General features: G+C 36.0%; 1 protein-coding gene across 2 annotated transcripts in view; it reads right to left on the reverse strand.

Annotated features, from left to right (window-relative positions):
* LOC149534886 (FtsJ-like methyltransferase family protein) overlaps positions 1–27,969 on the reverse strand; it is a 56,612-nt gene that overhangs the window by 13,386 nt on the left and 15,257 nt on the right. The window contains exons 3-4 of one of the 2 annotated variants that reach the window (XM_089802936.1): positions 18,064–18,126; positions 17,858–17,956 (exon numbers count right to left, since the gene is read on the reverse strand). In XM_089802936.1, coding sequence (XP_089659062.1) covers positions 17,858–17,956; positions 18,064–18,126 — 162 coding nt within the window. Of the gene's footprint in view, positions 1–17,857; positions 17,960–18,063; positions 18,127–27,969 lie in introns of both variants that reach the window. The other variant, XM_089802935.1, reaches the window with a different exon arrangement.

Below are 27,969 nucleotides of genomic sequence, written 5' to 3' on the forward strand. Positions count from 1 at the left end.
TAATCCTCATTATTACGATCTACAAAGACATGCCCTCTGGTTCGATCTGGGTATTCTCCCCCCATCTTTCTTAAACTTGAAATCAATGCACAGCATCGAGGATTGTCTCAGCACCTTCTTAGGGTTTGAAAACCCTAGCACTAAGCTTGAATAATGCAAAGTTCTCCTCCTCTTAAATCCCCAGCTAAACTTTCAAAGATGACTTTAACTATGTTCGAAAAAACAATTAGCATCTTCCCAAAACCCTCCCTAGGGGATATCGATGTTAACAGAGTTTCACTTCTTCGGGAGTTATTTCTCCTCAAAAGATTTTCCAATCCTTGAATCTATTGTCCCTGGAAGCAGCCTCCTCATCCTCTGTTCATTCAATTAAATTTCTCCAATCAGGAGGATTTGTTTTCAACCCCAACCCCACCTTGGATACAAGCTCCTTGCTATCTAAACCCCCTAATGTTCCCCCCACTTCCCCTCCCCAAATCAAAGAATCCCACTGCTTCCATCGGTTGTAACTACACTTCCTTCTTCAAAAAGGTTTGCCTCCTCCCCGCCCCACTCATTGATTTAAATAGTATTGAGGCAGTTCCCCACCTTGAACTCCCTCTTTAGCCCCTCCCATTTGGGTTGTCCTTGCTGGATATGGAGAAAATTCTTCCTCCCCCACCCCCTCCCTCCTCCAAACCAACCTTTGCTCCTCCTCCCCCAAATATTAACAACATGGATATTGCCACAAAGTGGAGGCCAAGATCATTATCAATTCCCTTCAAACAAGATTATCACAGCTTAATGATATAATGGGAGAATTTACCTACACCCACAAAGAAGTCCAACAAAAACTTCTTAGATGGCAAGCACTTGAATCTCGCATGGTTGTTACCCATCCTCCTTTGGATTCTCTCTCCCATGAGCTGAATGACAACAATCAAATTCCCATGGAACTCAAATCAATTTATGACATGCTCAACATCAATCAAATAACCGATTTTTCTGAAGATTTAGCATCCCCTCATCCCACTCTCAACCCCTCTCATCTGGATTTGGAGATGCCATTTGAATCGGATTTAGGGCTAGAAGGAAAGACCCTAGAAGTTGAGGGGGCCCTTCCAAATCTTGGCCTAGCAGACAATTTGCAAGGGGAGAAATCCCCAACTTGTGGCAAAATATCCAAGAAAAGAGGAAGGAAATCCAAATCAGTTTTAAGGAAACAAGACGATGAGGCTAGGAATCAAGCCAAACTCACATCTCTCTTTCAAAATGAAAAGGGGAAGGGCCTCCCATCTACTCAATGAAGATTACATCCTAGAACATTAGGGGTTGCAATGCCCCCGGCAAGCAACACTTTCTTAAGCGGTGCCTTAAAACTCTTAATTCAGATATCATCCTCATTCAAGAAACAAAGTTGCAAGCAAATGCACTTGCAAAACTTGATAGGAAAATGAGCATCTGGAAGGTTTGGGGTCACCCTATCCTATCAACATCTAGTGATCTTGCTTGTTTATGGAACCCTAGATCAATTCACACTTCTCCTATGGAAAGCCATCCAAATTGGACAAGTGGAAGGGTTAAGAGTTTCTCCTCCTCACTGACCTTCATTCTTCTTAACATCTATGGCCCCATTCCTTCCTTGGGGAAATGTGAGTTGTGGGCAGAGCTATCCAATTTCTTTATGGCTCACCAAGACTGCAACATCATACTGGGAGGTGACTTTAATGTCATCTCCAACCTAGAGGAAAAAATAGGTGGAGTTAGGACCCTAAACCAAACTTCTCCAGATTTCAACCTATGGATCTGTTGGTTCCCAAAAATGCAGATTGGAAATCCAAGAACCTGCCACTTCTCCGATAGGACTTCTCAATCAATTCTAGCCAACAAACATGAATACTTCTCGATTCCCCTCACTTCAGGCCCTGCTACACCTAGGCGGGTAGACCTTCTCCTCAAACCTGATCACTTGGTTCAGAGCTTTTCTAAAGCAAATTTAAGCTTTGGGAATTCTCCGGCTAGCAAAGTCCTTGAACTCGATCAAAATGAAACTGAGTAATGGTTGGATGTTTTGTATAATATTTGTAAATAATGGATTTGATGCTTGTAGAAGGAATATATAGATTTTTTGACTTCAATAATAAAAGACCAGTGCCTCTGCTCATCCGGGCAATAGAGTCAACTTCAGTGAATTTTCACGTACAACTTCATAAAGTTCTTATGCACTTATACTTCCACCAATTAAATAATCAAGATGCGACAGATCAAATGTTTATACAATTTTAAATTAGTCCAGATTGAAATTTAACTCCTCTGGGAGACAAACTGGACCCATATACGGAAACATTTAAATATTTCACACTATCTATGATGATTGAATTTAAATGCTAAATGACCATGTCTACTCATCTGATATTTAAATTGTATACAAAATTCCAAAAATTAATCACAAAGGACGATTCATCTGTAGTTTAAATCTCCAAGCCTTTAATAATAAACAAAGAACATTTTTTTTTATTATTAAAATAAAATAATTGAATTTACATTACAAAATCATATTAAACTCTTTATCCCTCCATACAAGTAATATAAAATAATTTCTCCTGAATATGAATGTTTTTCCGAATGTTACAGTGTCTCGTTTTATCTTCTCCTCTTATTTATATCTTCAAATTAAGAGGATGTGACCTTTTAAACCCCAAAGTCATTTCTTTTAAAAATAAAATATACATCCCTTGATTTTAACTGCTAATACTATATCATAATTAAAACATTGTAATTAGTAGTGGATATTTAGTCTTGGTTGTATTTTTGCTTTTATCACTATCGTGGACGAGAGACGATGAAATCTTTTAGAAAATCATATTAGGCATCTGAAAACTCTTGTTTCTATCGAAAATGAAACTGCGCGAATCATGCTCTACTTTGATAAAATTTCATTACCAAATCCCGTCAAGCATAAACTCTCCATAATGTCTCAAGTGCGGCTTGTGAAATATGACCTTTATAGCATCATTTTATTTATTTTTGGGTATGTTCCATATGAATATCTCATTGCCATGAATGCATAAGATATTAAACACAACATTTCTTCACTAGGTTTTTGATATCAGTACGTGCTCTAGAATCGACCATCAAACTTATTTCGTGGCTTCCTACACTCGGCAGCTCCAGATTTTTGTTTTTAAATGCATCAAGGCTCAAAGTATTTGTTTCCAACATAAATGATTTGCATGAATTCTGGAACTCCAGCCATCCAAATCATTTGTTTGGGACACGGATAGGCTAAGTCTACCTTGTACGAACTCCAGGAAATCATAGTTATTAATTCTTTGTATTTTTCTTTATCTTCTAAGATTCACGGCATGTGTATATATTCATCCTCCTACTAAATCAGACTATTCCTTGACGGTGAAAAAAGTGTCCTTATGTTAAATGCTTTCATTCCGTTATATATGTGCTTGGTGTGATTTGACATGCATTGTGTATACTCATTCTGATGACTTCTAATTTCATTTATACGTTAACCCCCACAAATTCGTGATATTCTAGTGCTTCCTATATGCCACGAACTCTACCCTTTGATTCGGATATTTTGAAAATCATTGTTATGCTCACTTGGTATAATAATGACTGACAAGTGGTCAAACTCTTGTCAAATTCCATTCAATCTCCTTTTTGCTTGTTATCCCAGCCTTAGTAGATTTAATTCTTGCCACAAAATATTTGATAACTTGTCAACGATTTCACCTTACTTTCTAGACATCAATGATAATCATTTGAGAATACTCTGACACTATGATATCAGTAAATCAAGTCTCAAAATTACTTCACAAACGAAGGCCTCAAATATGTGAAATTTTGAACTCCATCAAGATCTTGTCTTGCAATCTTATGGATATCCAAACACCCAATGGGGATTGTACCTAGAACAACAAGAGATCTAGATCGGATCTGATAGCTGAAAGATTAGACAGATTTTTGTTTTTTGGGATCTTGCTTCCTTTAATTTATGTTTCTTTGCTGAGATCATGCCCCTCTTGGGCTCAGATCATTTTCCCATCAGGCTTGGTATCATGGAAGTAACCAGACCAAGCAAGAACCCCTTTATATGTGAAAGCATGTGGTTCCAAGACAAGAACTTCCTTTCCCTCCTACAAGTTTGGTGGAATGAGGTCACTTTCCAAGGATCCAAAATGTTTTGCTTTGTCTCTAAACTCAAGCATCTTAAACTAAGGATCAAAGAATGGAACAAGTACTCTTTCAACAACATTTTTGAAGAACTCAATCAAACAGAATTAGACATTATGGAACTTAATGAGGAGGTTCTCAACAAAGGTATGGATAATGATCTCTACTTTAAAGAAAAAGAACTATTGAATAAACAAGATGACCTCCTAACAAAGGAAGAAATCTTCTAGAAGCGAAAATCCAAGGAATCTTGGCTATCTGTAGGAGACAAAAATTCCAAGTTCTTCCATAACTACTCCAAAATGAGACAATTGGTAAACAAAATCACTAAAATTAGAAATCCACAAGGCATTATGGTAGAAGATCCAGAAGCTATTGCTGGCAAGGCCACCTCCTATTTTGAAGTTCTCAACAATTGGAATTTCTCAGATCTTCCTACCCAATCAGTCCTGCTGAACAACATTCCCCCTTTGGTAACAAATGAGCACAATACGGCTCTAAACAAGTTCACAAAAGATGAAATCCGAATGGCTTACTCCAAATGCACCCAAATAAGGCCCCTATCCCTAATGGTTTCCAAGTCAATTACTTGCAAAAATGTTGGCACTTTATGGGTGATGATCTCTGGCAAGCCATTGAGGGGTCTAGAAACTCAGGCAATCTTCTCAGCGAAATCAAACATACCTTCCTCATCCTTATCCCAAAGAAAAATAAAGCTCTAAACTTTGAGACTTTAGACCAATTGCCCTATGTAATACGATTTACAAGATCCTCACCAATGCCCTAGCTAACAAACTTAAACCTGTTCTTCCACTCATTATCTCATAAGAACAAACAGGATTTATCCCTGGTTGTTCCATAATGGACGGAGTCATCATCATCCAGGAACTCATTCACTTTGTACAAGCCAACAAAACTCCATGCATGCTAGTCAAGTTAGATTTTCAAAAAGCATATGACAAAGTGGATTGGAGATTTCTATGCAAATGCATGGAGGCCTTTGGCTTCTCCAGAAAATGGATCCATCTAATCTTTAACTACATTTCCACTCCCAAAATGTCTATCCTTATTAATGGATCTCCAGAAGGTTTCTTTGAGGTGTCCAGAGGTCTTCGGCAAGGGGACCCTATCTCCCTTTTTTATTTGTAATTGTGGCAAAAGCCTTTGGTAGACTTATAAGTGCATCTCATGACATGAGCTCCCTACATGGAATCAAAGTCACAGATGGAATCTCGAGCATCACTCAACAATTTGCTAACAACACTATCATGCTAGCTCAATGTTCCATTGATGGAGCTACATCCCTCATTGAGAGCCTCAAGAAAAATTATCTACGAAGTGTAACATACGAATTTTCATATCTAAATCAACATCGGTTTAAACTAAAATCTCCTAGCATTTTTAAATAGATAACTGAATCCTTTTCACATGACATTAATTGCTTTTAACAATTAACAGAAAATAACTGAAATCACATTCAATTGAAATAACTAGATCAATGATTAACTATTCACAGCTGTATTTCATGTTCAGCTGAAATAAATAGATTAACGATTAACTAGCATAACTATATTCATGATCAATTGTAATAACTAGATTAATGATTAACTATTCATAATTGTATTCATGATCAACTGAAATAACTAGATTAACAACTAACATACATAACTGTATACAAGTAAATGCTTAACAAGAAAAGAAGGAATTGAACATACAAGTATTATCGGAGGATCTTTAGCTGGTTGTAGAAGCCTTGGCTTTGGTGAGAGGAGAAGCATTGACATAGGCTTAACTTCCCAACCTCGGACCATACTTATCCCCACACATTCTATCAAATTAGAATGACCCTCCCTACCTCGGGATTGGGCTCGGGATGTTCTTTAGTCCAACCACCTGAGCATCCTGGTGTTTTAAATGTCCGCTCAATTATGAAACGAACATGCTTACATAACTGGCGCTACTGACATCAAGTGATCATTAGATGGCACACATGCCTATAAAATTATAAACTACCTTGGCCAAGGATTTCCGATGGGTTCTGTTGGTTCCCAAAACCGCAGATTGGAAATCCAAGAGCCTGCCACTTCTCTGATAGGACTTCTCAATCAGTTTTGGCCAAAGAACGGAAATCACTTAGATTCCCTTGCACTTCGGGCTCCGCTACACCCAGCGGGTAAACCTTCACCTTGAACGCTGACTACCCAATTCAAGAGTTTTCTATAACGAATTTAAACTTTACGAGTTCAATTAAATATTTCACAACACCTGTGATGGTCAAATTTAAAATGCTTAATTGACCATGTCTACTTATCTGATAACAAAATCATATGTAGAATTTTAAAATATAATTATGAAGGACGATTCGCCTGTAGTTAAAATCTCCACGCCATTAAAGGTAAACAAAAGACATTTTATTTTATTATTAAAATAAAATAATTTTATAATAATAAAATAATAAAATTTTATTATAAAATCATATTATTGCCCTTATCTCTCCATACAGTAAATATAAAATACTTCTTTTCTATTGAATGTCTGAATGTTCGGATATGTCTCTTACAATCCTCTATGTGAAATAATAAACTCATATTTATATCCTATCTTGTTTTAAAGTTGTGACTTTTAGTTTGCCCAATTGCACCTCTTTATTTAAATAATCCTACTCTAACATAGTCATAGCTACAACTTTTAATGACTTTAATCTTTTAATAAATATTTTGTCGTGCATCTAATACCTTCCCTTTTACAAATCAAACACAAATCTTTATATTTGTAATGTTTCTTCATCGGTTATGTGCATTCGAAAACATGCTTTTGCGCAAGACGTGTTCCTCCAGCCGTTGTTTCTTTCTCTGCCTTCACACTTCAGAATCGGCTTTTTGCTTCTGCGAGAAGTCGGGTGAGAAGGAAAGAGTTTTATGTATAACACAGAAGGCAACCAATGTCCTCATGTCTTCCTTAAATGAATTTTGATATATAGTATCAAGCGCAATAGAATTACTCTAATTCACTGAGGAACTTCTGCTATTGGACCTGGGCTTATGTCTACCTGCAAACACCGTATCTCGTAAATGTCACTGTTGGAGGCCAATACAAAACTCAATGCTTCTGTACCAAGGCTCTGAAAATAGGTAATGACACTTTTCAGAATTAGTCCAATTCATCACTTCCTCCATTAATGTAAAATATTCTCTTCAAGATTATTGTTATCATATCCATTGTGTATTCAGTGCGGGAACACTAGGGTGAGACTCAGCCAAGTCAGCGATTTCCTTATGCTTATTGTGACTCTTCATTGACATAGGTCTGAAACCCATGATTTTGTTCCATCCTGTGATAAACATATTTCATTTAATCTACTATTGTAGCTTTACTCCATTCAAGTGCTGTTGTGGTGCTGATCGCTGAAGCCTTTGATTTCCATCATTGGCTGAAATCTGAGATTTCTTATTTACCGTTTCCAACTTGGTCTTACTTTGAGATTGTACTCCTTTGAATAAATGGTTTTTCGACCAATATACCATATTTTGTTTGTACATATCACTATGGCTTGAGACTTCAAACATTTATAAGTCAATTCAATATTGTGTGCTGTTGCATCTTGATTGCAGTATCAGTATCACTTTGACAGAGTTTGACTAAGAATGATATGTTTGCTGCAAAACTTGGTCAATGTAAATGCTTTGTTAATTCCACTCTTTATGATTACCAATCGGGTCCTAAATTTTGCAGAAATTTGAAGACTCCATCAGAGTCTCTCCTGTTGCTGCTGCTGCTACTTGTTGTGTCTTGCCTCTGTGATCTGAGAATATTCATATTGTTCTGTATGCTAGTGTGATGCTTCAGGGTTTTTCTTGATTCACACACTTTAATTGCTGTTTCAAGTTCTTCAAATCTGAAGCCTTCTTAAGATCTCTAACTGATATTCATATCTGTAGCTTATATCAAAGCTATTTCAGATTTTGCCTTCAGCAATTAAACATATATCAAATATATTCATATTAATGATAAAATTATTATATCAATGCATATGCAACAATGTATGCATTTCTTGTTATATCTTTGACTTTGGCATGAATGATTATCCCCTTTTCTTTAACATCATAAATGGGACCTAAATTTTGCAAAAATTTTAGAGTTCCATCAGGTTCAACCACCTGATCACCACCGCTCGACTTGACAACAAGATTCATTATAGAGATGTGCATGAGCTATTAAGTATATTTCATTTAAAGTATTCTTGTCTGATTTCTCTTTTGTTTTCTTGCAGATTCATTCCACCTCTTCACCATACTTGGCTACTCAGCTGGTGATTCCCAGGTGTATTAAAATTATGAGCACTCTGCCCTTTTACACCTTTTCAACATATCATGGCTATCTTGCCGATGATTCCCAGGTGTTTTGGAAAGGTTATGAGCAATCTGCTCTTAATATCTTTTATCATAGTTTGAGACAACATAAAACTTATTATTGAAATCAATAACTTCATAAGGTTTTTACTACATTCTAAGACTCCTTTTAAGAGTTACTACTCATCTTCTTTGAAGATGGTTCTGGATACAATGAAATAAAAAGAAAAAGCTCAATGTATATCACAGGGAATGTTCAGCAAGTTAAATAGTATGATCACAGTTATAGAGAAGGAGACTCCTAAACTTAGCCGGCTGTAATGAAATATATATTCAAAAACATTGTAAGGTAATTCATGACCTGATATGTATTGCTTGAGGAACTGGCAAACTAATCAGCTTACTCTCGTTACTTAAAAAACGTCACTTCCAGCGCTTATATCTCTGTATTCCAGCCGGAATGCTTGCTCGGCTATGGTGAAATCGCACTATCCAAACAAGGTAGTAACAATGGTATAATGCAGAGGTAACAATGGCAGATTGCAAACGTAACAATGGTAGATTGCAGAGTCTAGACGTAACAATGGCAGGGTCGAATTGGTTAATGAGACAAGGAAAAACTGGAACTTAGCAAGGTAGACAGAAGTTCGGGCACCAAGGAAAAAGGTGATCCCGTCTCTGCCTCACGGCTTCCATATATGGAGAACGATCATGACTCTTTGGCTTCCGTCAGCTTCAAAAGATTATAGCCGATTCAAAATTCCAAGTATTAAATCGATTATGAAAAGAGAGGGAAAGAAAAATAAAAAGTTAAAAAGAAGAGTTGGAAAGATTATAATTTCAATCGTTATTATAATATATACTTATATACGTTCATGTAAGTATATCAATGGGGTGACATCATTAAATTATGTTATTATAATTCATTGGTGTCATTTCGTTTTTATATTTATATGTACGTATGTAAATATTTATTATAATAATATGATGATGATCAATTAAAAATCTCTTGACGTATGTTTTATATTTTAATTAGATTATTTTATGTTTTCTTAGATTATTTTCTTAATAGCTCAAGTCTGGGTCCCATAAATGTATCCTATGATCAAGTCGTTGCGTCCTTTCCAAAGAAGTTTAAGGTCATACCTACCGATCCTGATGACTGAACTAAGTGAACATCCCATTCCAATGATCTCGTTTAACAATGCTTCCCCCCTCTACTTCTTCTCCTACAATCACCCATGAAAACACTTTCGCCATAATAATAATTCTATAATAATTTCATATAAACATAATAATCATTATTTTAAATCAAGCAACTGCTAATCATCTAATAACAGTTAATAGTTAACGACCATCTCATTAACAGTTAATACAACGTATAAAAATAACAACCTATTTCACATGATCATGAAAGAATAATCTATTATATCCAACGGTTATGAACAAGTTTTAAAATAGGTCAAAATTTTAGGATGTAACAAGAAGCCAATTTTGTGCCTTGCTACCCGAATTCGGGTCCAAGTCCACACGGGTCCGATTATGCGTCCGGGTTTATTGCAGGTCCAGGCAGGGTCCTTAGTTTGGACTATGGGTTCACCCGGGTCCTTGTTGGAGCGGAACCTATGACGAACCCAAGAGGACCAGGGCGGTAGGGTCCAAAATGTGAAATAAAACAACTTTAAAGAGTGTTTTTTTTATGTAACTCTAAAGGAACTTAATAAAAAACATTTCACTCATCTAATCTCTTATGTTGAGGAGGATCATATGGCAGCATATGGGACTAGTGGAACCAGTTTGGGTTCCAATGATGAGGATTTAGATATAGTTGCAGTTGGGGATGAAGCCATTGATCCCTCATTTTATGATGATCCATTTGACACTTGAAGGACATTTGATACTATGATCATTGATAAACTACTAAACACTTGTCATCTATCATTATGTTTCAAACTTTATTATTTGATGAACTAGTCTATGTTTTACAATTTAGTAATTCAATGCATGATTTTCTTTACAATCATGAAGATAGATTAATGAGTGAGTATTTAATGTTTATTGTTGACATTTGGCATTGACCAATTATCAAGCACCAATTATTCATATTGTGAAATGACTTTGTTTTGCAACTATGCATGTTTCTCTTGTATATATATATATACCCACGAACCCATCAACGAACCCAAATGGGAAAAAACAAAGTTTGCCCAAACCCACGAACTCGAACCTCGAACCCATTTCATCCCCAAACCTGAATCGACAACTTAGTAAATTAGCAATGCTGGCAAATCTAAAGTATTTTTCATTAACTCAAATCCTCGTCTTGAAGATAGGATATGTAACATTTTGGGTTTCAAGAAAGGGGCTTCCCTTGCAAGTACCTTGGAATGCCTTTGGACAAGGACTCCAAGTCAAACAAGGCTGGGTCCCACATTATCTCAAACATTGACAAAAAGATGGATAGCTGGAAATCGAGACGGTTATCCAATGCAGGTAGAATGACCATGATCAAATTAATTCTCTTGGCCTTGCCTTCTCACCAAATGTCATGCCTCCCCTTGACCCCCAAAGCCAGTACAGACCTAAAAAAAAAGACCAGAACTTTCTTCTGGCAAAAGAAGTTGGATCTTATTAGTTGGTACAATATTTGCAAACCCATTCCATATAGGGGTCTTGGAATCAAAAAACTCCTTTGGCAAAGTAAAGCTTTCGGGGCTAAGTTAATATGGAGACTGTTTAGAGAATCTAATAGGAAATGGGCTCAAGTTGTCTATCACATGTATCTTTCCCCTCAAGATCCTCTTAGCCTTTTCAAGAGAAACACCCCTCCTAAAGGGTCAAGAGTTTGGAACTTCATGCTAGATAATAAATCCATTATTAGCCAGTATCTCATCTAGGATATTGGGAATGGCCAATCAACTTTGTTTTAGGAAGACTCTTGGGGAGGATACCCTCCCCTCAAATCTTTATTTTCTATCAATACTGTCAACTCCATGATTGCAGCGTGGGGACCTTATGCCGGTGATTATACCAATGTCAATATCAACAATCAGGTCTTTAATTGGAGCTAGAAATCCTTGGTTAATGCCCCTATCCCCCGAGAATAAAGGCGACCTCATCTACACCCTCAAGGACAGACAAGTCTTCCCTAAAACCTCAAATGACTCACTAATTTGGTCAATAGCTAAGCTTGGCTTATATTGTGTTAAAGATGGGTACAAAACCATATCTTCCCAAATGCACTGGTCTCCAACTGAGCTTCCCCTAGATCTTTGTTTGGATAAAGCATGCCTCCCAAAAGCTAGAATGTCCCATTGAGCTGCAGCTCAAAATAGAATTTTGATTGCAAATTGGTTCAAGAAAGTTGGTTTTAAAGGTCCCTCCCAATGTGTTCTCTATATAAACAATGAGGAATCAGTAGATCACCTGCGTCTTCAATGCCCCATCACCCACAATTTGTGGCCTTGACTTTGCAACAAGTTGTATTATCAAACAACTTTCCTAACTGACCTATCTAGTCATCTCAAAGTATGGCCCTCTAAACTTAACTCCAACACTTATGGTGTCCACTAAAATCAGCCCCATCAATCCCAATATGGGAAATCAGTATATAAACAATGAGGAATCAGTAGATCACCTGCATCTTCAATGCCCCATCACCCACAATTTGTGGCCTTGACTTTGCAACAAGTTGTATTATCAAACAACTTTCCTAACTGACCTATCTAGTCATCTCAAAGTATGGCCCTCTAAACTTAACTCCAACACTTATGGTGTCCACTAAAATCAGCCCCATCAATCCCAATATGGGAAATATGGAAGAAGCATAACAAAAGAATCTTTCAAGATTCGGCTATGGACATTTCCTCCCTCTGCAATAAAATAGAGGCCAGTATTGTGGAAAAATATAAATAATAGATTGCGCTCCTCTACCATTCTGGAAGGCAACTTTTCGGATTGGAATGCCCTAATGAAGAAAGAATGGTACGGGCTCATCACCTTGACCTATGTAGGTAAAGGTGGACCCTCCTCAAGAGAAAACCGACAGAACTGCATTTGGTCCCCTCCAACCACTCTTGGTTTAAACTAAACTTTGATGGAGCATCCAAAGGCAACCCTAGGACTGTAGGAATTGGCTTCATCATCCATGATTGGAAAGGTAATGTTTGTGGCCTTGGGGCTAAATCCATATCTACCACCACCAACAATGTGGCTGAAATAGAGGCCCTAGTGGAAGGATTTTAAGCTTGTAGGTCACTAAAGATTGAAAACTTAATTGGGGATTCTTAGATCATCTTAAATGCCCTTTGTAAACATTCAACCCCTAATTGGTCCCTCAATTCTAGATTAGCTAGAGCTTTAATTTATTTAGACCTCCTCAATTCTCATAAAATTGTTCGTATTTATCGAGAGGGCAACATCTTAGCAGACTCCCTGGCCAATTTAGGGGTTGATGGCACCCACTTACTTGAAATTGTTTAAACTTTAATCTCTATAGTTTGTATATTTTTCCCCTTTTCCAACCCCTTATCATTACTATCCTTAATCATGAGTTCGTGAGGATATTAATTCTTTGAGAATTGCAATCTCTTTCTCCCTCCTCAGTGGTACGGAGACCTATGTGATCCCTCCCCTCAGCAACATTTTCATCATTAATCCTTCATCACACTAGATGTTGTATCCCTTATTAATTGAGTTGATTTGGACAGCTCACACATTTTCTAGCTATTATTTCTTTAAATAGCCTCTCGCTCCTCTTCTTTGCTCATACTTCAAAATGGACACCAATATCAAGATGAAGATGGGGAAGCAACTTCTACAATTCTAGGGAAGGATTACGGAGAGAACACTTAGGCTGATGTTGTATGATTGTTCAGCTCACAGTCTGATTATGCAAGCCATTTTCCTTGTTGGACAAAATGCCCAAATCCAACACGGAAATTGTTACTAAATGCTATGTTTGTCTTCGCCATACTTCACACCGATGGGGATAAAAGGTCTATATTGGAGCTCTGCAATAGCCTCTTTAAGGCTCATTTGGTGGTAGAATTGGATGTTATCATCAATAAAATCAACACCAACCTCTGCGTTCCAAACAAGAGTGACTTCAGAGTGGTAAATAAGACAACTGAAGTAAAGCCCATCCTCATTATCAAGAATGAGGAGGAATCTAACTCAAGAATTGCTTCCATCTACATAAATTGGTCGTTTTTACTGGACGTCATGAACACCGGAGTGGCCTAGAATTGTGTGGTTTCTCATCAATGACGAAGTGAACGACAATGAGGTGGAAATAGACTCATCTTAGGATGACAAGTAATGGGTCTAGACAGTTTAGTTTGGTTTTTTGACTTTTTTGATATATATGTATAATGTCTATATTCTCGATTCAGACAATTTCATTTATGAACTTTCTCAGATACTTATCTTGGCTACTCTATGATAGTTTAAAACTTCACTGTAGATCTTGATAGTATATATACTACTAGCTTTATGGTAATTACTCTCTTATCTAGCTATGTGGTTGCATTATGAAGAGTGTTTATGTGTGTTTCCCTAACATCAATAGCTTTATGTGATTTGTGGGTTTTCGGGCATATTTATTGGGGGAACTCTCCCTTCTTTAAGCTTCACAGGCTTTCCCACTTGAATGTGGAGGATGTTTATGTGGCTAAATATGTTGTATGGTGCCCACAAATATCATCTATGGCACAATTTCTTTTGATCATATTAATTTACTTGGATGATTAAGAGTTGTTTGATTTCACAGTTAATTATATACTACTCTTTTTCTCACAAAGGAGTAAATGTGTTGATATGGCCTCTCTCATTAACGAATGTGACTATATGGGGCTCTCTAAGCATTTTTTCTTTAATACAAGAATTTGAGTTTTCTGGAGTAGTTTTTCCTCCACTATAATAATTGATCCACTATAATAATTGATCCATTACAGATGTATGAGTGCCATGTTTCCCTCATAACACATCTCTCTCATTCTTAACTTAGGACCCTAATGTCCTTTGAATGGCTTAAAGGAAAACTCGGCCTAGTTGTAGACCACAATTTTCTAGGCCATTTGTGCCCTAAAGCCCCTTTGAAGAGGCTTCCCTATACAGACATCTCCTTGGGCCATGATTAAGTTTGAGGGTCCCCCCCCATGGCAAGACATTCAAGCATCAATAACAGATCTCTTTATTCATGGGTATGATATATTCATCTGTGATGATCCTAATGAAGGACTAGTCTAAATTTAGTTATTCAACAAGCAGCCCATTTGCTTCCTTGAGTTAGATTTGAATCATTTCGGTGGCCAATCTTGATCACATGGAGTTGTAGGGCAAGTGCCACCAGTATATAAGTTTTTTCTTCGACTAGCATTCATACATTGTTGGTATCTGCGTTATGTCCTATGAATGCTCATGACCTCTTCATAATCATAAGATCATATGTTCTGGCATTATTATTTTATCTTTATTAAGTAGCATGCTTCAAGATTTCAACTCTATAGGATGGATTTTTGTTGTAAGATTTTATGGTTGGGGAAACCTCTAACCCTCCCCTCCTTCGTGACTCTCTCTGGTTGTTTTGTGCTTTGTCTTGCAAGGCCACCTTGTCACTTCGTCCCTAAGCCTATCTCTCTCCTCCCTATGGGTTTAGAGATTTGTCTAGGATGTCCACTTACCTTTGCACCTTTTTGTAAGAGCTGGTATGCCAGCTTCAAGCCCTCACCAGGAGGCATTTGTAAAGGGTGGTATGCCACCTGTGCCATTCGCTGAAATTGTCTCTGTAAAAGAGGGGTATACCCTCACCATATTGTGTAGAGAAGCCTTTAAATCGACACATTTTAGCCAGCATTTTGAGGTTTTTCTTTCCCTGTGTAATCCTGCATTATATCTCTTCAAACCTATGCGTAAGGGTTGGAATGCCAACTCCTAAGCCCTCTCTTGGAGGCACTTACTAGTAAATGGTGGTATGCCACCTTAGCCATCTATTTTTGGCTTATGTAAACAAAAGGTATGGCCTCTCTTGTTGTAACGGAGGACCTTTTCCCTCCTTCTCTATTCAAGACTTCGGTTCGAGGCTAGACTAGGGGTTTTCTTCCCCGTTCTTTTTCCCCTAGTGCTCGCACTTTGAATGGGGCAATAATATGTAATTATCATTAATATTAATAAAATATGGCTTTAGACCTTTACTGATCAGGAAAAAAAATTGAATCAATTGCACAATTGTTTGATCTTTTGATTTATTGAATCCAATTGACTTTGATCTTCAATTAATTAAGTTTGAATATTCAATCGATTTGCTTTGACTTAATTTGACCATTTTGATTTAGGTTGACCAAATTAGGTTGTCAACACAATGAATGAAAAATTTTAATGATGTCCACAAGACCAACGACCTGTGGGCCCACATGACAGAAAAACCTAAACTAACTCCATATTGCTTTCCAAATCCAATCTCCTGCTATGACTTTTGATAATCAAACTAACGATCTGCCTCATCTTTTCCTCTTCAAATAAACTATGCATACTTATGCCTGCCTCCAAGATGAACTCGTCGTGGGCCCAAATATACACATATGTCGTGCACTCAATGAGAAAGAGCCATTCAATTTCAACAACCCCTTTTTCGCAAAACCTGTGAATCCTCTCCTCCCATTCTCTTTAGGCCTTTTCCATCTACCTGTCTCGCATCTGAGATGATGTGAACCGGACTTCAATTGAGTCGCTAACACCCTATCCTTACCATTAAAAGCTGACCCAAGATAAGCTTGATCCCCATGCCCCTGGTACAGTTTAACACTTCGATATAATGTGTCTTTGTCCGCCCCATGTTATGGGATCACATGGTAGTGAAATTTTCCCATGACAAATTTATTTATTTCTACATTGGTGGTAGGAAAATCTTGCAACTTGATGTTCTATGTGCTCAAACACTTTATGTTTTATTTCATCCCAATCTTCTTCCTACAAGCCAAGCCCTCTTCCTTCTCAATTTTGGGCCAATGTTGGTTATTCATATTTTCAAGTTTCTTTAAATGGCTTATTAACCAAGTTATTGTTGTTGCCTCGTGTACACACTGGCTTCCGCTAAAAGAATTTCATACGGTATTGATGCTTTGACTATGATAGTGCTAGCGGATTAAGTGTTTTTGGATCCTCTAAAAGAATTTCATACAATACAAGGATATTGTCTTCTTTATTGTCTTGGAGAAAGATGCCCCTCACGTAGAATAATGAGGTGTGCCCTTTAAGTGCTCTTTTGCTTCATTTTGAAGGGAAATTTATGATTGAAGATTCTTAAATTTAAGCATCTTCCTACTTTTGCCTTAGGACAATTGAGTCATCAATTCTTGGCTCTTAGAACGACAAAATGCCTCCAGCTAAATACACTTGGTTGATGTCCTAGTAAGATGCTCATAAAACAACTAAACAATGGGCATCTCAAAATCAATCTAGTAAGCATCCATGGTAAAGTAGAACATAAGAACACTTAAAAAGAGGCCCTTCAACTTGGACAAAATCAATAAGATACATATTTTATTTGTTTTATGTCTTCCACAATCTTTTAACTATGACAACAACTTGAACCTAGAAAAGAAGTCCTTCATGAAGGGAAAATCAAAGAATGAAATCAATTTTTTCTATAATTGCAATGCACAAAACCCATTAACAATGCTAACCAGATCATCAAATTTGTCTCACAATTGCTTTGGTATAGTGTGCTCCACAATATGAAACAACCAATTACTTGACACATGCAATCCATAATTAATCTCATCGCTTCATCTCACTTGTTTTTATAAGCAATGTTTTCAAACTTCTTAATGACTCCTAGAAACTCTTTGACCAACATTTTTCAGTCTTTTAGATTAGTGATCGTCTCATTCTAAGTTTTCATGTGTGATAATTGGGCAAAGCGAAGAGATCAATAAATCCTAGGTTCTACAATGATAGCAATGGGCACTACAATCATGACTTGCTACTGAGTTTCCATTCTCTTTTTATATTTATTATTTATTTGAGCAACTTTAAATTTGAATGCTAGAACTTTGTTTTATGTTAGTATACATTTTATGTTTAGACCTTGTGTTAACCAGCTTGATTGCAATGAGTTCACACAAACATACTAATTGCGAAGCTTAAATAATTATCAATCCTTAACAATTACCAATACAGTGACATCCTAGTTAGGTAAAATGATACCATCAAATACACTTGTGAATACACTATACAGATAGAAAAGGTTGGTACAAAGATGTAAACAGAAGCAATTGGATTCTAGCGCATTCTATTTAATTTGTACCTCAACCCATTGAGACATATTATGATGTTACCTGTGGTGAAAGTCCTCTTAACTGTTCAGATACAGGTTTCATAATATCCCCACAAAATGTTTGTACACGTCCATCACAGTGAGCTGAAGGCACCTTCACCTTCTGTCCTTAAAAAGACATCAGTTATCCTTATATAATTGTAATAGTTATAAATTACAAAAACTTATACATCGTGGAGAAGAATGTGAGGAATAAACATGCCATACCTTTACATCAACCCCAATGATTGCCCCACCCTTGCTCGAGGGGCCCAAATTCTGGCAAGCAACCTGCAATGAGCAGTAGCACACACAGGAGACATATGCCACATTGAAGGCAACTTGTCATATGCATTTCTACACCAGGAAGTACCAAGATAATTGAGTCATTTATAGGTTTATAACATTGAAATGTCCTTAAACTGTGTCCAACCTGGATGCTTTGAAGTGGGTGGTAAGTTAAAATAAACTGAAGCATAATGACTGCATAATGTTGTGAAGTAAAAACAAATGAAAATTCTTCAACTGGAATAAGATTTACTTTAAAGTCCAAGGAAAATCACACGGCCAGGAGATCAATCACTCTGATAACATACTGTGTTAAAGCCTCTCCTTTTGTAGATGCAAATGCAGTAATGCGGACAGCTTTGAATCAGGCTATATGCAAGTCCAGAATATTGTTTTGATAGTAATGTTAAGCACCTTTTTATCAGGTCTGATACACTATTTTAGTAGATTAATGAAATGCAAGAATAAATCTTCAAATACAGATCCATTTGTTTTAACTTGTGAATTTTGTAAACCTAAGTGGACCTAATGAAAGTCATGAACACTTCTTAGAGAAGTACATACATAAATCCAAAGTAGATAGGGGTCTGTATGCCATGTTGACTTATTGATTTAGAAAAAAGTTCCCTTATTAGGATGGGGTGTTTGACACCTTGCAAATCATACAATGTAATTATTTGTAAATCATACAAACAATGTAATTATTTGTGTTCACTTTTAATTTTAGTCCCTCGTGGAATTGGTCAGTGGAGGAATCTCAAGATTCCCTGGATGAAACACTACGCTGCATGGCAATTGTAATATGAAGAGTGTAAGAGAACATTGAAGATGTGAGTTGCATAGTGGTCTAAGAAGAGCGTATTTCATCACTTCAAAATAGTCATCTAAAAGACAGTTGTAGGTGTAATAGTGCTTCCCAAATGGAACGCTTGGGTGTTAATTAGACCTTCTTGGGCAGAGGAATTGAAAGTCTTTGTGGGAGTTAAATTATTTTAGGAACAGTTATGCTTGGAGGAGTACATGGATCCAACTTGGCCTAGTTAAACCAAGACTTTTGATCATGGATTTGAGCTTAAGTACTGAATCACCAGTTTTGTCGACAAATTTCAGGTACAATACTTCTCAAAATCAAGTACAGCCTAGAACCTTGCACAACCGAAGAGGGTTCAATTTTTCAACCATGACACATTTCCATTATTTTTCCATTGAATCCCAAGAGCCCCATTGTTGATGAGGTGATTAAGATGAAATTCCATACACTGGTGCAATTTTCTTTTTTTTAAACCACTTTTTGTAATGGTCATAATAAAAAACCCTAAATCGTCTACCATATTATTTTGTTTTTGTTTTTTTCTATTGCACTTAAAGCACAACTGACAGAGCAAAATCACAATTTCTATGGGTAGCAAGAAAAGGAACATGCAGGCTCCAGGAAAAATGAGGCAAGTTGGTAGAAAATTTGTATATTGCATAAAAAATATTGCTATCCCAAGTTTTGAAAAAAAAAAATCACTTAAAACAAAATTCACCACCCTATCATCATGGCTGCAGGGAAAAAAAGGCTAGTTCCCAAAAAAATTGTAGGTTGCAAATAAAAAAAGGCATCACCTTTTGAATTTATTTTTTCCATTTTTTGCTTTAAAAGTAAATTCACCACCCGAACATTTTTTCATTGTTTCAACAATGAAATGCCTAAAATGTAAAAATAAAACATTTAAAAGTCACAAATCCTGATTTCTTGTAGTTTGCAGTTATAATTTATTTTAATTTTAATAGTTTTACTTTTAACTTTTTAAAATTAAATAATGTGATAATTATTATTTTATTTTATTTTTTGGATTGGTAATGGGCTGAAGCCAATATCAACACGGAGTTCAATTAGAGTTGAACCAAATACCTCCCATATGAGAAGCTCACAACTCACCGCTGCGTTACAGGGTGTTCCCCTAATAATGTGATTATTACTATACATAAAATTTAATTCATATTTAATTTGTTTCATAATTATTTATAATTAAACATTTATATAAGTTACTAACTACATGTTCAGTAATTTACAGTTTATAACTATAACAATAATTATACTAATTTATTTTTTAATAGTAAATTAAATATTTATCATTTATTGTTCGACAATTTTTTTTGAATTTTTTGTGGGAAGTATAATGGCAACCAATGCTAGCTCTATTGGTTGACCCACCTTCAAAACTGGCCCAAATTAGCCTTATGGAGACATGTACAGATGATGGAACAAATTTGAGTTGGTGGAACATTGTTTGGACATGCAGCATTTGTAATGTGAAGTATACTAGTTCTGCAGCTGGGTGACAGCACACTTGTGTACCATTCCAAATCAAGGAATCAAAGCATGTCCAAGAAAAGACAATAAAGGAATATCACCTCATCAAATAACAAAATATATTAGAGAGCAAGAGGAAGCAAAATTGCTCATAGCACAAACCATACTTTGAGGAGAGGAAGGATCAACGAGGCTCCTACCTCTCCATCTTTATGCCTTCCCTGATGTTGTAGTAAAGAGATGCCTATTTTTGGGTAGAACTGAAGAATGTTAATTGAAGTGAAGGAAGAGGCCATTAGAAAGATCATTTCAGAATAATGAGAGATTGCAAATCAAAACGTTGCAAGATGTCTCTATGCAAACAGGTTGTTCTTGAATTGTGTTCGATCATCATATTGACAAGATAAGTTGAGAAAAATAAATGAGGTTCCACAAGGGTACAAAGGACCAAGTTATAAGAAGGTACATAGCATCTTACTAGCAAAGAAGGTAAAATACATAGACAATGTCTTGGCTCCCATTAGAAACTCATGGACACATATAGGAGTGTCTATTATTTTAATGGGAGATGTCAAAAATCGACCATTTATCAATGAGATTGTAGTATGCCCTAATAAGGCAATGTTTTTGATAGCCATGGATTGAGAGGGATAGGTGAGAGATGTACAATTTATTGCTGACATCATTATACATTGGATTCAAGATGTAGGTCCTCAGAATGTTGTCCAAGTAATAACAAACAATGCAAAGAATTGGAGAGCTGCAAATATGTTGGTGGCATGGTAACACAGGGATATGTTCCCACCCTTTTCCTCGACGCACTCGAGACAAGGACACAACCAAAACAGAGGGACAGCATTCCCGCGTCCCCAACGGCACCACTCTTCGTCTCATTGGGAATGGAACGATGTCCCCTGTGGGGAAAGGAGAATGGGAACAAGTCCCTTGACCCCTTCAGGGATAGCTGGGTGTGCCCTATCCAACCAAAAAAATTGAAGTTTGATAATAAAATTAAATATGTTCTAATATTCTATTGGGTGTATTGAATATCACATCATGTTACTCAATGTAATCATCTCTATGATGAGAAACTCATATGTTGATATCTATGACTATTATTATTTAATATTAATATAATAGAAGTTAGAACTCTTTCATTTGCTCATTCCAATATTTAAAACATTAATATTTATTGTTCAATGTTTAATGTTCCACTTTCATGTTCAATGTTCAATGCAATGTTCAAGACTCAAGTATTTAAATTTTAGTAAATTAGTATTTTGCATCTTTATGTCTTATATTGTTATACATATTTTCATTACGAGCATTTTAAGTACCACATGTATAGCATATAGTATATACACCCCCCAATCCCACATTGTCGTCTCCAAATTGAGGCCCCTTTGTCCCCCCTACCCACGAACCTATCCCCCCGTCCCCTAGGGTGGTGTATCTATGGAACTTGGTGGATATGCAATTTTCACAAATAACATCTTGTGTTGTCCACTTTGTCAACCTCAAGTTACAAAAGTTGGTAGGAAAATAAATTGAGTCAAATAAATCATTTTAGAATAATGCTAGGGAGATTGCAAATCAAACCATTGCAAGATATCTCTATGCAAACAATTCATTCTTCAATGTTGTTCGATCACCATATTGATAGGATATTTTGGGTAAAGTAAATGAGGTTCCACAAGGGTACATAAGAACAAGTTATGAGAAGGTACATATTATCTTACTAGCAAAAGAGGTAAAATATAGAGACAATGTGTTCACTCCCACTAGAAACTCATGCAAACATACATGAGCGTCTATTATTTTTAATGGGTGAAAAGATCTCAAAAATTGACCATCAATCAATGTGATTGTAGTGTGCCCTAATGGGGCAATTATTTTGAAAGCCATGTGTTACATCCCAAATTTTGACCTAATTTAAAATTTGTTCATAGCTGTTAGACTGAACGGATTTTTCTTTCATAATCATGTGAAGTAGGTAGGTATTTATATTCGTTGTATTAACTATTTAATGAAGGTGTTCGTTATCCATTATTGTCATGTGATGTTGAGCAGTTGCTTAATTTTGGAATTATGGTTAATAATTAAAATCTTTTAAAAGTAATTATGAAAATTACTATGGAACTTATTATTATTGTGGAAGTATTGCACGAGTGATTGTAGGAGAAGATGAAGGGGGAAGCATTGCTAAACAGGATCAACGGAATGGGACACTGGTTTAGTCCAATCATCAGATTGACAAGTATAACCTTAAATTGCCTTTTTAAGGACCTAGCAACTTGAACTTCAGGATACAATTGAAGGACTCACATGAGCTATTAAATAGTCATTTTAAAACATTAAATAAATTAATTAAAATATAATACGTACCTCAAAGGATTTTTTATTGATCTTTCCACCACATAATTATAATATATACCTATGTATGTACACATAGATATAAGAATAAAATAACACCATAATATTATTATTTCTTTTATAATAGAATGATGTTACCCCATAATTATATCTACGCGCATGTTGATAGATATAAACCATAATTATTTTTGATTTTTAACCTTTAAATCTTTTTCCATCTTTATTCATTCTTTTTGCTAGAAACAGAATGACACTTGGCATTTTTATTTGGCGTCCAAGAACCAAGACTCTTCATCTTATGTTTCGGCTTCTTGGAAGCCAAAGAGTCATTTAACCTTTATTTATCATGAGGTCGAGAGAGATAGAGGATCTACGATTCATTCTTTCCGACTTCTTTCTCATCTCCAACTTCCTTTCTACCACCCGATATCTCTGCAATACCATCTGAAATCTCTGCATTTATAACATTGCCAATCTCTATTCTGTTTGTTATTATTCCTCCTTGCTGAAGATGTAATTATAAAACACATTGTGAATGCGCCTAGAGATCATTCAGAGCAAGAACTGAATCATTAGTGTTTGGCAAGGCTCCAAACATTTCCAAAATTATATCAAGTTATGTGGTCCATCAATCTCAAGTAATGTTACAAATTTCATTATCAATTATTACTGTATTCCGAACTCCATAGTAGTAGGCAGCAGTTGTATATTCATCATGCTTAAGTATCATCAATTAGACCCTCTTAAGGAGTTGTTTATCAAAAATAATAGTAAAGTATCCATAACATGGAATCATAATTTACTTATGCCATTGATAGTCGGAACCAAATGATATTTTCTGCAAGTCTTAAAGAACATATTCTTCAAATCACAGATTATGAAAAGCTGGAAACATATAATATTCATGAATCAGTTGAGAATCAACAGACAGAGTCGATTACTCTGAGATTCCGAACACCTAGAACTCACCGGCTATATAGCCATGGAAAAGGTGAAGAGGTGAGATGGAATCTGCAATGACATGGAAACAAAGTCAAATATGATACAATAAATCTAATAATTTTATTTAATAGCTCATGCTTGTCCATATTGTTGTTCCCCTATTGTCAATTCGAGTGGTGGTGATCAGGTCATTCAACCCATTAGAAAACCTTGGCCAAGGTCTTTTAAAGGCATGTTTGCCATCTATGATCACTTGATGTCAACGGAGCCAGTTATTCAAACATGTGACCCGTCCATAACTGTGCAAACATTCTAAACACCGGAATGCTCAGGTGGCTGGACTAAAAGTATCTCAGACCTAGTCTCGAGGTAGGGAGGGTCTTTCTAATTCAATAGATTGTGTGGGGATAAGTATGGTCCAAAGTTGGGAGGTTAAGCCTAAGTCAATGCTTCTCCTCTTATCAAAAGCCGAAGCTTGCACAACCAACTAAAGACTCACCGGATATTACTTGTATTTTCTTCTTTTCATGTTAAGCATTTACTTTACTTGAATGTAGGGTAAGATAGTTAATCGTTATTTTAGTTATTTTAGTTGATCATTGATACAGTTATTTTCAGTTAATCGTTATTATAGTTATTTCTGTTGATCATTGATACAATTATTTCAGTTAATCGTTATTTTAGTTATTTCAGTTGACCATTGGTACAGTTATTTTCAGTTAATCGATATTATAGTTATTACAATTGATCATTGATTCAGTTGAACACTTATAATTATCTCAATTGAGTATGGTTATTTCAATTAATCGTTGGTAGTTAAAAGCAGTTAATGTCCCATGAAAAGGAATTCAGTTAGGGAAAACTTTTTATCGATTGTCTTTATTTTGTTATGAAAACCATTTGTTACACTATGGATTGTGAGGGGTAGGTGAAAGATGCCCAATTTATTGCTAAAATCCTTATATAGTGCATTTAGAATGTGGGTCCTTGGAATGTTGTCCAAGTAATAACCAGCAATGCAAACAATTGTAGAGCTGCACTTGCAGGTATGTTGGTGGTAATACAGTTTTCACAAATATTTTGGACAACTTGTGTACTCTGTCAACCTCAAGTTATAGAAGTTGGTTAGAAAAATAAGTTGGATCAAATAAATCTATGCAAAGGCTAAAGTGATCCTAATAGTCATCACAAACCACCACATGTTGCAGGTCTTTTTTAAATCATTTTCGCAGTTGGATTCGTAGAAGACAATTAAAACACTTCATTTTTTAAGTTTTACATTTAAGTAATAAGATTACTGGTTTTTTTTAAAAAATTATTTTTGGATAGGCTGTTAAGACCTGATTTGCAACCAACACAATCGTCTTGAGGCAACTTGTGAAGATGCGGGAGTCACTTTCTAGCATGGTTATTAGTCAAAGTGAGTTCCTATGGAGACAATCAAAAAATAAGAGTACATATGTAAAACGGATGATACTAGATGATGTTAATGTTTTGCCCGGGAATAAGGATAAACAACAATAATCAAGATGAAGAACAACAAGACACAAAGAGACAGAACAGTTTATCGTGGGAAAATCCTCCAACTCAAGGGAAAAAACCTTACCGCACCAAAAAAAATCTCTTTTATTAAATAAAAAAAGTTCAAGTACAATGCTTTCAACTGAATACAATACTTACCAGACAAAGTAATCATATATATATATATATATATATATAGAATTGAGAGACTCTTCATATCATAACCGAAAGTCTCTTCAATTTCCAAATACAAGTCTCTTCATATTTCCAAACATGTCTCTTTACATGTCGCATGTCTCTTCATATAATAAAATGTCACATATTCAGGATAAGACACCTTGCACACCTTGAATGCTACATCGGGCTCACTTGGTTATATGTGATTTATCATCATGAATCTCTTATATAGTAATGTTGGAGGTAAAGATCTCTATTGCAGCTATAATCTTCAACACTCCCTCTTAGCAAGAGAGAGATCTTTAGTATGGCAGGCACACATAGCTGCAATCAAAACCATCAATAACAATTTCCCATCACAGATTTTCTCAATAAAACATTGTTATCTCAAAACAACACTGTTCATCATAACTACTTCTAGAGGGTGAACCTTAAAAGCATAAGATTTAAGTAATGGAGTCACACACATGACTTCCACCATGCCTACTTAGAGAGGGTGAAACGAGGGCTTTCACTTCAGACTTCTCCTAGAGAAGAATGTATTTCCACCATGCCTACTTGTAGAGGGTGGATCCACCATACCTACTTGCGGAGGGTGGAACAAGAGCATTCACCTCAAACTTCTCCCAGAGAAAAATGCAATTTCCTCATGCCTACCCGCAAAGGGTGGATCCACCATACCTAATCACAAAGGGTGGAACGAGGGCATTCACGTCAAACTTATCTTAGAGAAGAACTCATTAACATGTATAAGAAAGGTTGAGATTCTCTCTCAACAGACTCTCTCTCAGCAGGAGCAATATTCTCAACGCTTTGATTATCACAATAAGAAAGTTGATTTCAAGTTGACCAATCAAGGAGCTTTAGTAGTCATACTGCCACACAAGCTTGCCAAGACTTAGTTATTCTCCCTTTGTCGCCCAAGCTCCCTCTAAATAGAATAGCATGTCTAGGTATTCTATGGGAGATCGTGTGGGTGGGAATCATAGGGTTCTGTATTCTGGCTTATTCTAGCCCCTTTACTTTATAATAGTAGGGCCATAGAATTGTAGGGGGGCCTGCATTCAGGGGTGGGTGGTAATATAACCCCCCACAATAATCTACAATTATTATTGGGGGAGGCCACACACGCGAGTGGGTGGGAAACTATAATTCCAACCCTAATCTAATTTCTACAGCTCAATAGTCTCCCTTTGAATATCATTTCTTCCTCTTGAAAGAAACAAATCATAATAACAACCTAATCAATTCAGTCCCATTACTACAAGCAACGTTCCCATGTTTATCTCTACAATATGCATCACTTTGCATAAAATCTCTCATCATCCCATTGCTTCTCAATTTGTCCTATAATCAAGAGAGATTAATAACAATTCATAAAATTAGCCTATCATAAAAAAGAAATATAGAGATAATGCTAAAAGCATACACTATTCCCAATGATATAACAAAAATTCATGATCAATATGCAAAGGTATAATCATAAAATACTTATCTCTTTGTAGTCTAGTTTTCCTCGAAAAAGATCTTAGCACACACACAAATATGGACCAAAACACAATAATCTCTTTTATCAATATTGAACGATAGACATAGACCAACATTCATATGACGATCATAGCACTCTTTGAATGTAACCATGGCATAGAGATGCATGAAAAACAAAATGTATATATATGTAGTAACAACACATAAGTATGAATACGAAACACTTAATACACAGTAACAACAAACTGACAATTCACGACACAAAACATGCTCTGATAAAATACATGAACCAAACGAAACATTTTCATATATATCTCGTAACCTTCTGCTTGCTTTTAATATCATTTGCACGCCATACATTGAATGATAATAATTTTCATTTAATATCTGAAAGAAAAACCATTGCCAAAAGAGAACCCAAAAGTGAATACCTAAAGGGACCAACACTATGCCAAGAGTCTTGATATGAATCGAAACAGCTATTACAAATAATATCATTCATGAAAGAGAATAAATGCCAACTAACAAATATAATTATAACAATGATGACAAGGGTAGAAGGAAACAATAGACAATATCATGGTTACCAGGAGACCCGTCTCCCCCCTAAAAGTGGCGTCTCGGAGACCGAGACGCGTCTCGGAGACTTTTCGCGTCTCCGGAGACCTCAAAAAAGGTTGGAGACTTCATGACGAAGTCTCCTGAAGTCTCCCCGTCTCCTAATCCAAAAAGTGAAGTCTCCCCGAAGTCTCCTGATAAAATATAGATGTAAAATATAATATTAAATAATTTTATATATTTTAGCCCTCATTTAAATGTTTTTAGTGCAAAAATCTAAGGTACTATATGAATTCCGTAACAACTGCTTGGTGATGTACGTGACCTACAAGAACACGATACAAGTCTAAGACAACATATTGGAAGCTGTACAGGATTGCAGTAAAGATCCCAAATCACATAAATTTATGCGGCTGAGGAATTAGGGTGCAAAAACTGTTGTTAGTGCATTAGAAGATAGTATTACGTATGTTACAGAAATCTGATAT

Source organism: Cupressus sempervirens, chromosome 10 (assembly GCF_028749045.1).
Source record: "Cupressus sempervirens isolate cs-2001-9-10 chromosome 10, ASM2874904v1, whole genome shotgun sequence".
Taxonomy (NCBI): Eukaryota; Viridiplantae; Streptophyta; class Pinopsida; order Cupressales; family Cupressaceae; genus Cupressus; species Cupressus sempervirens.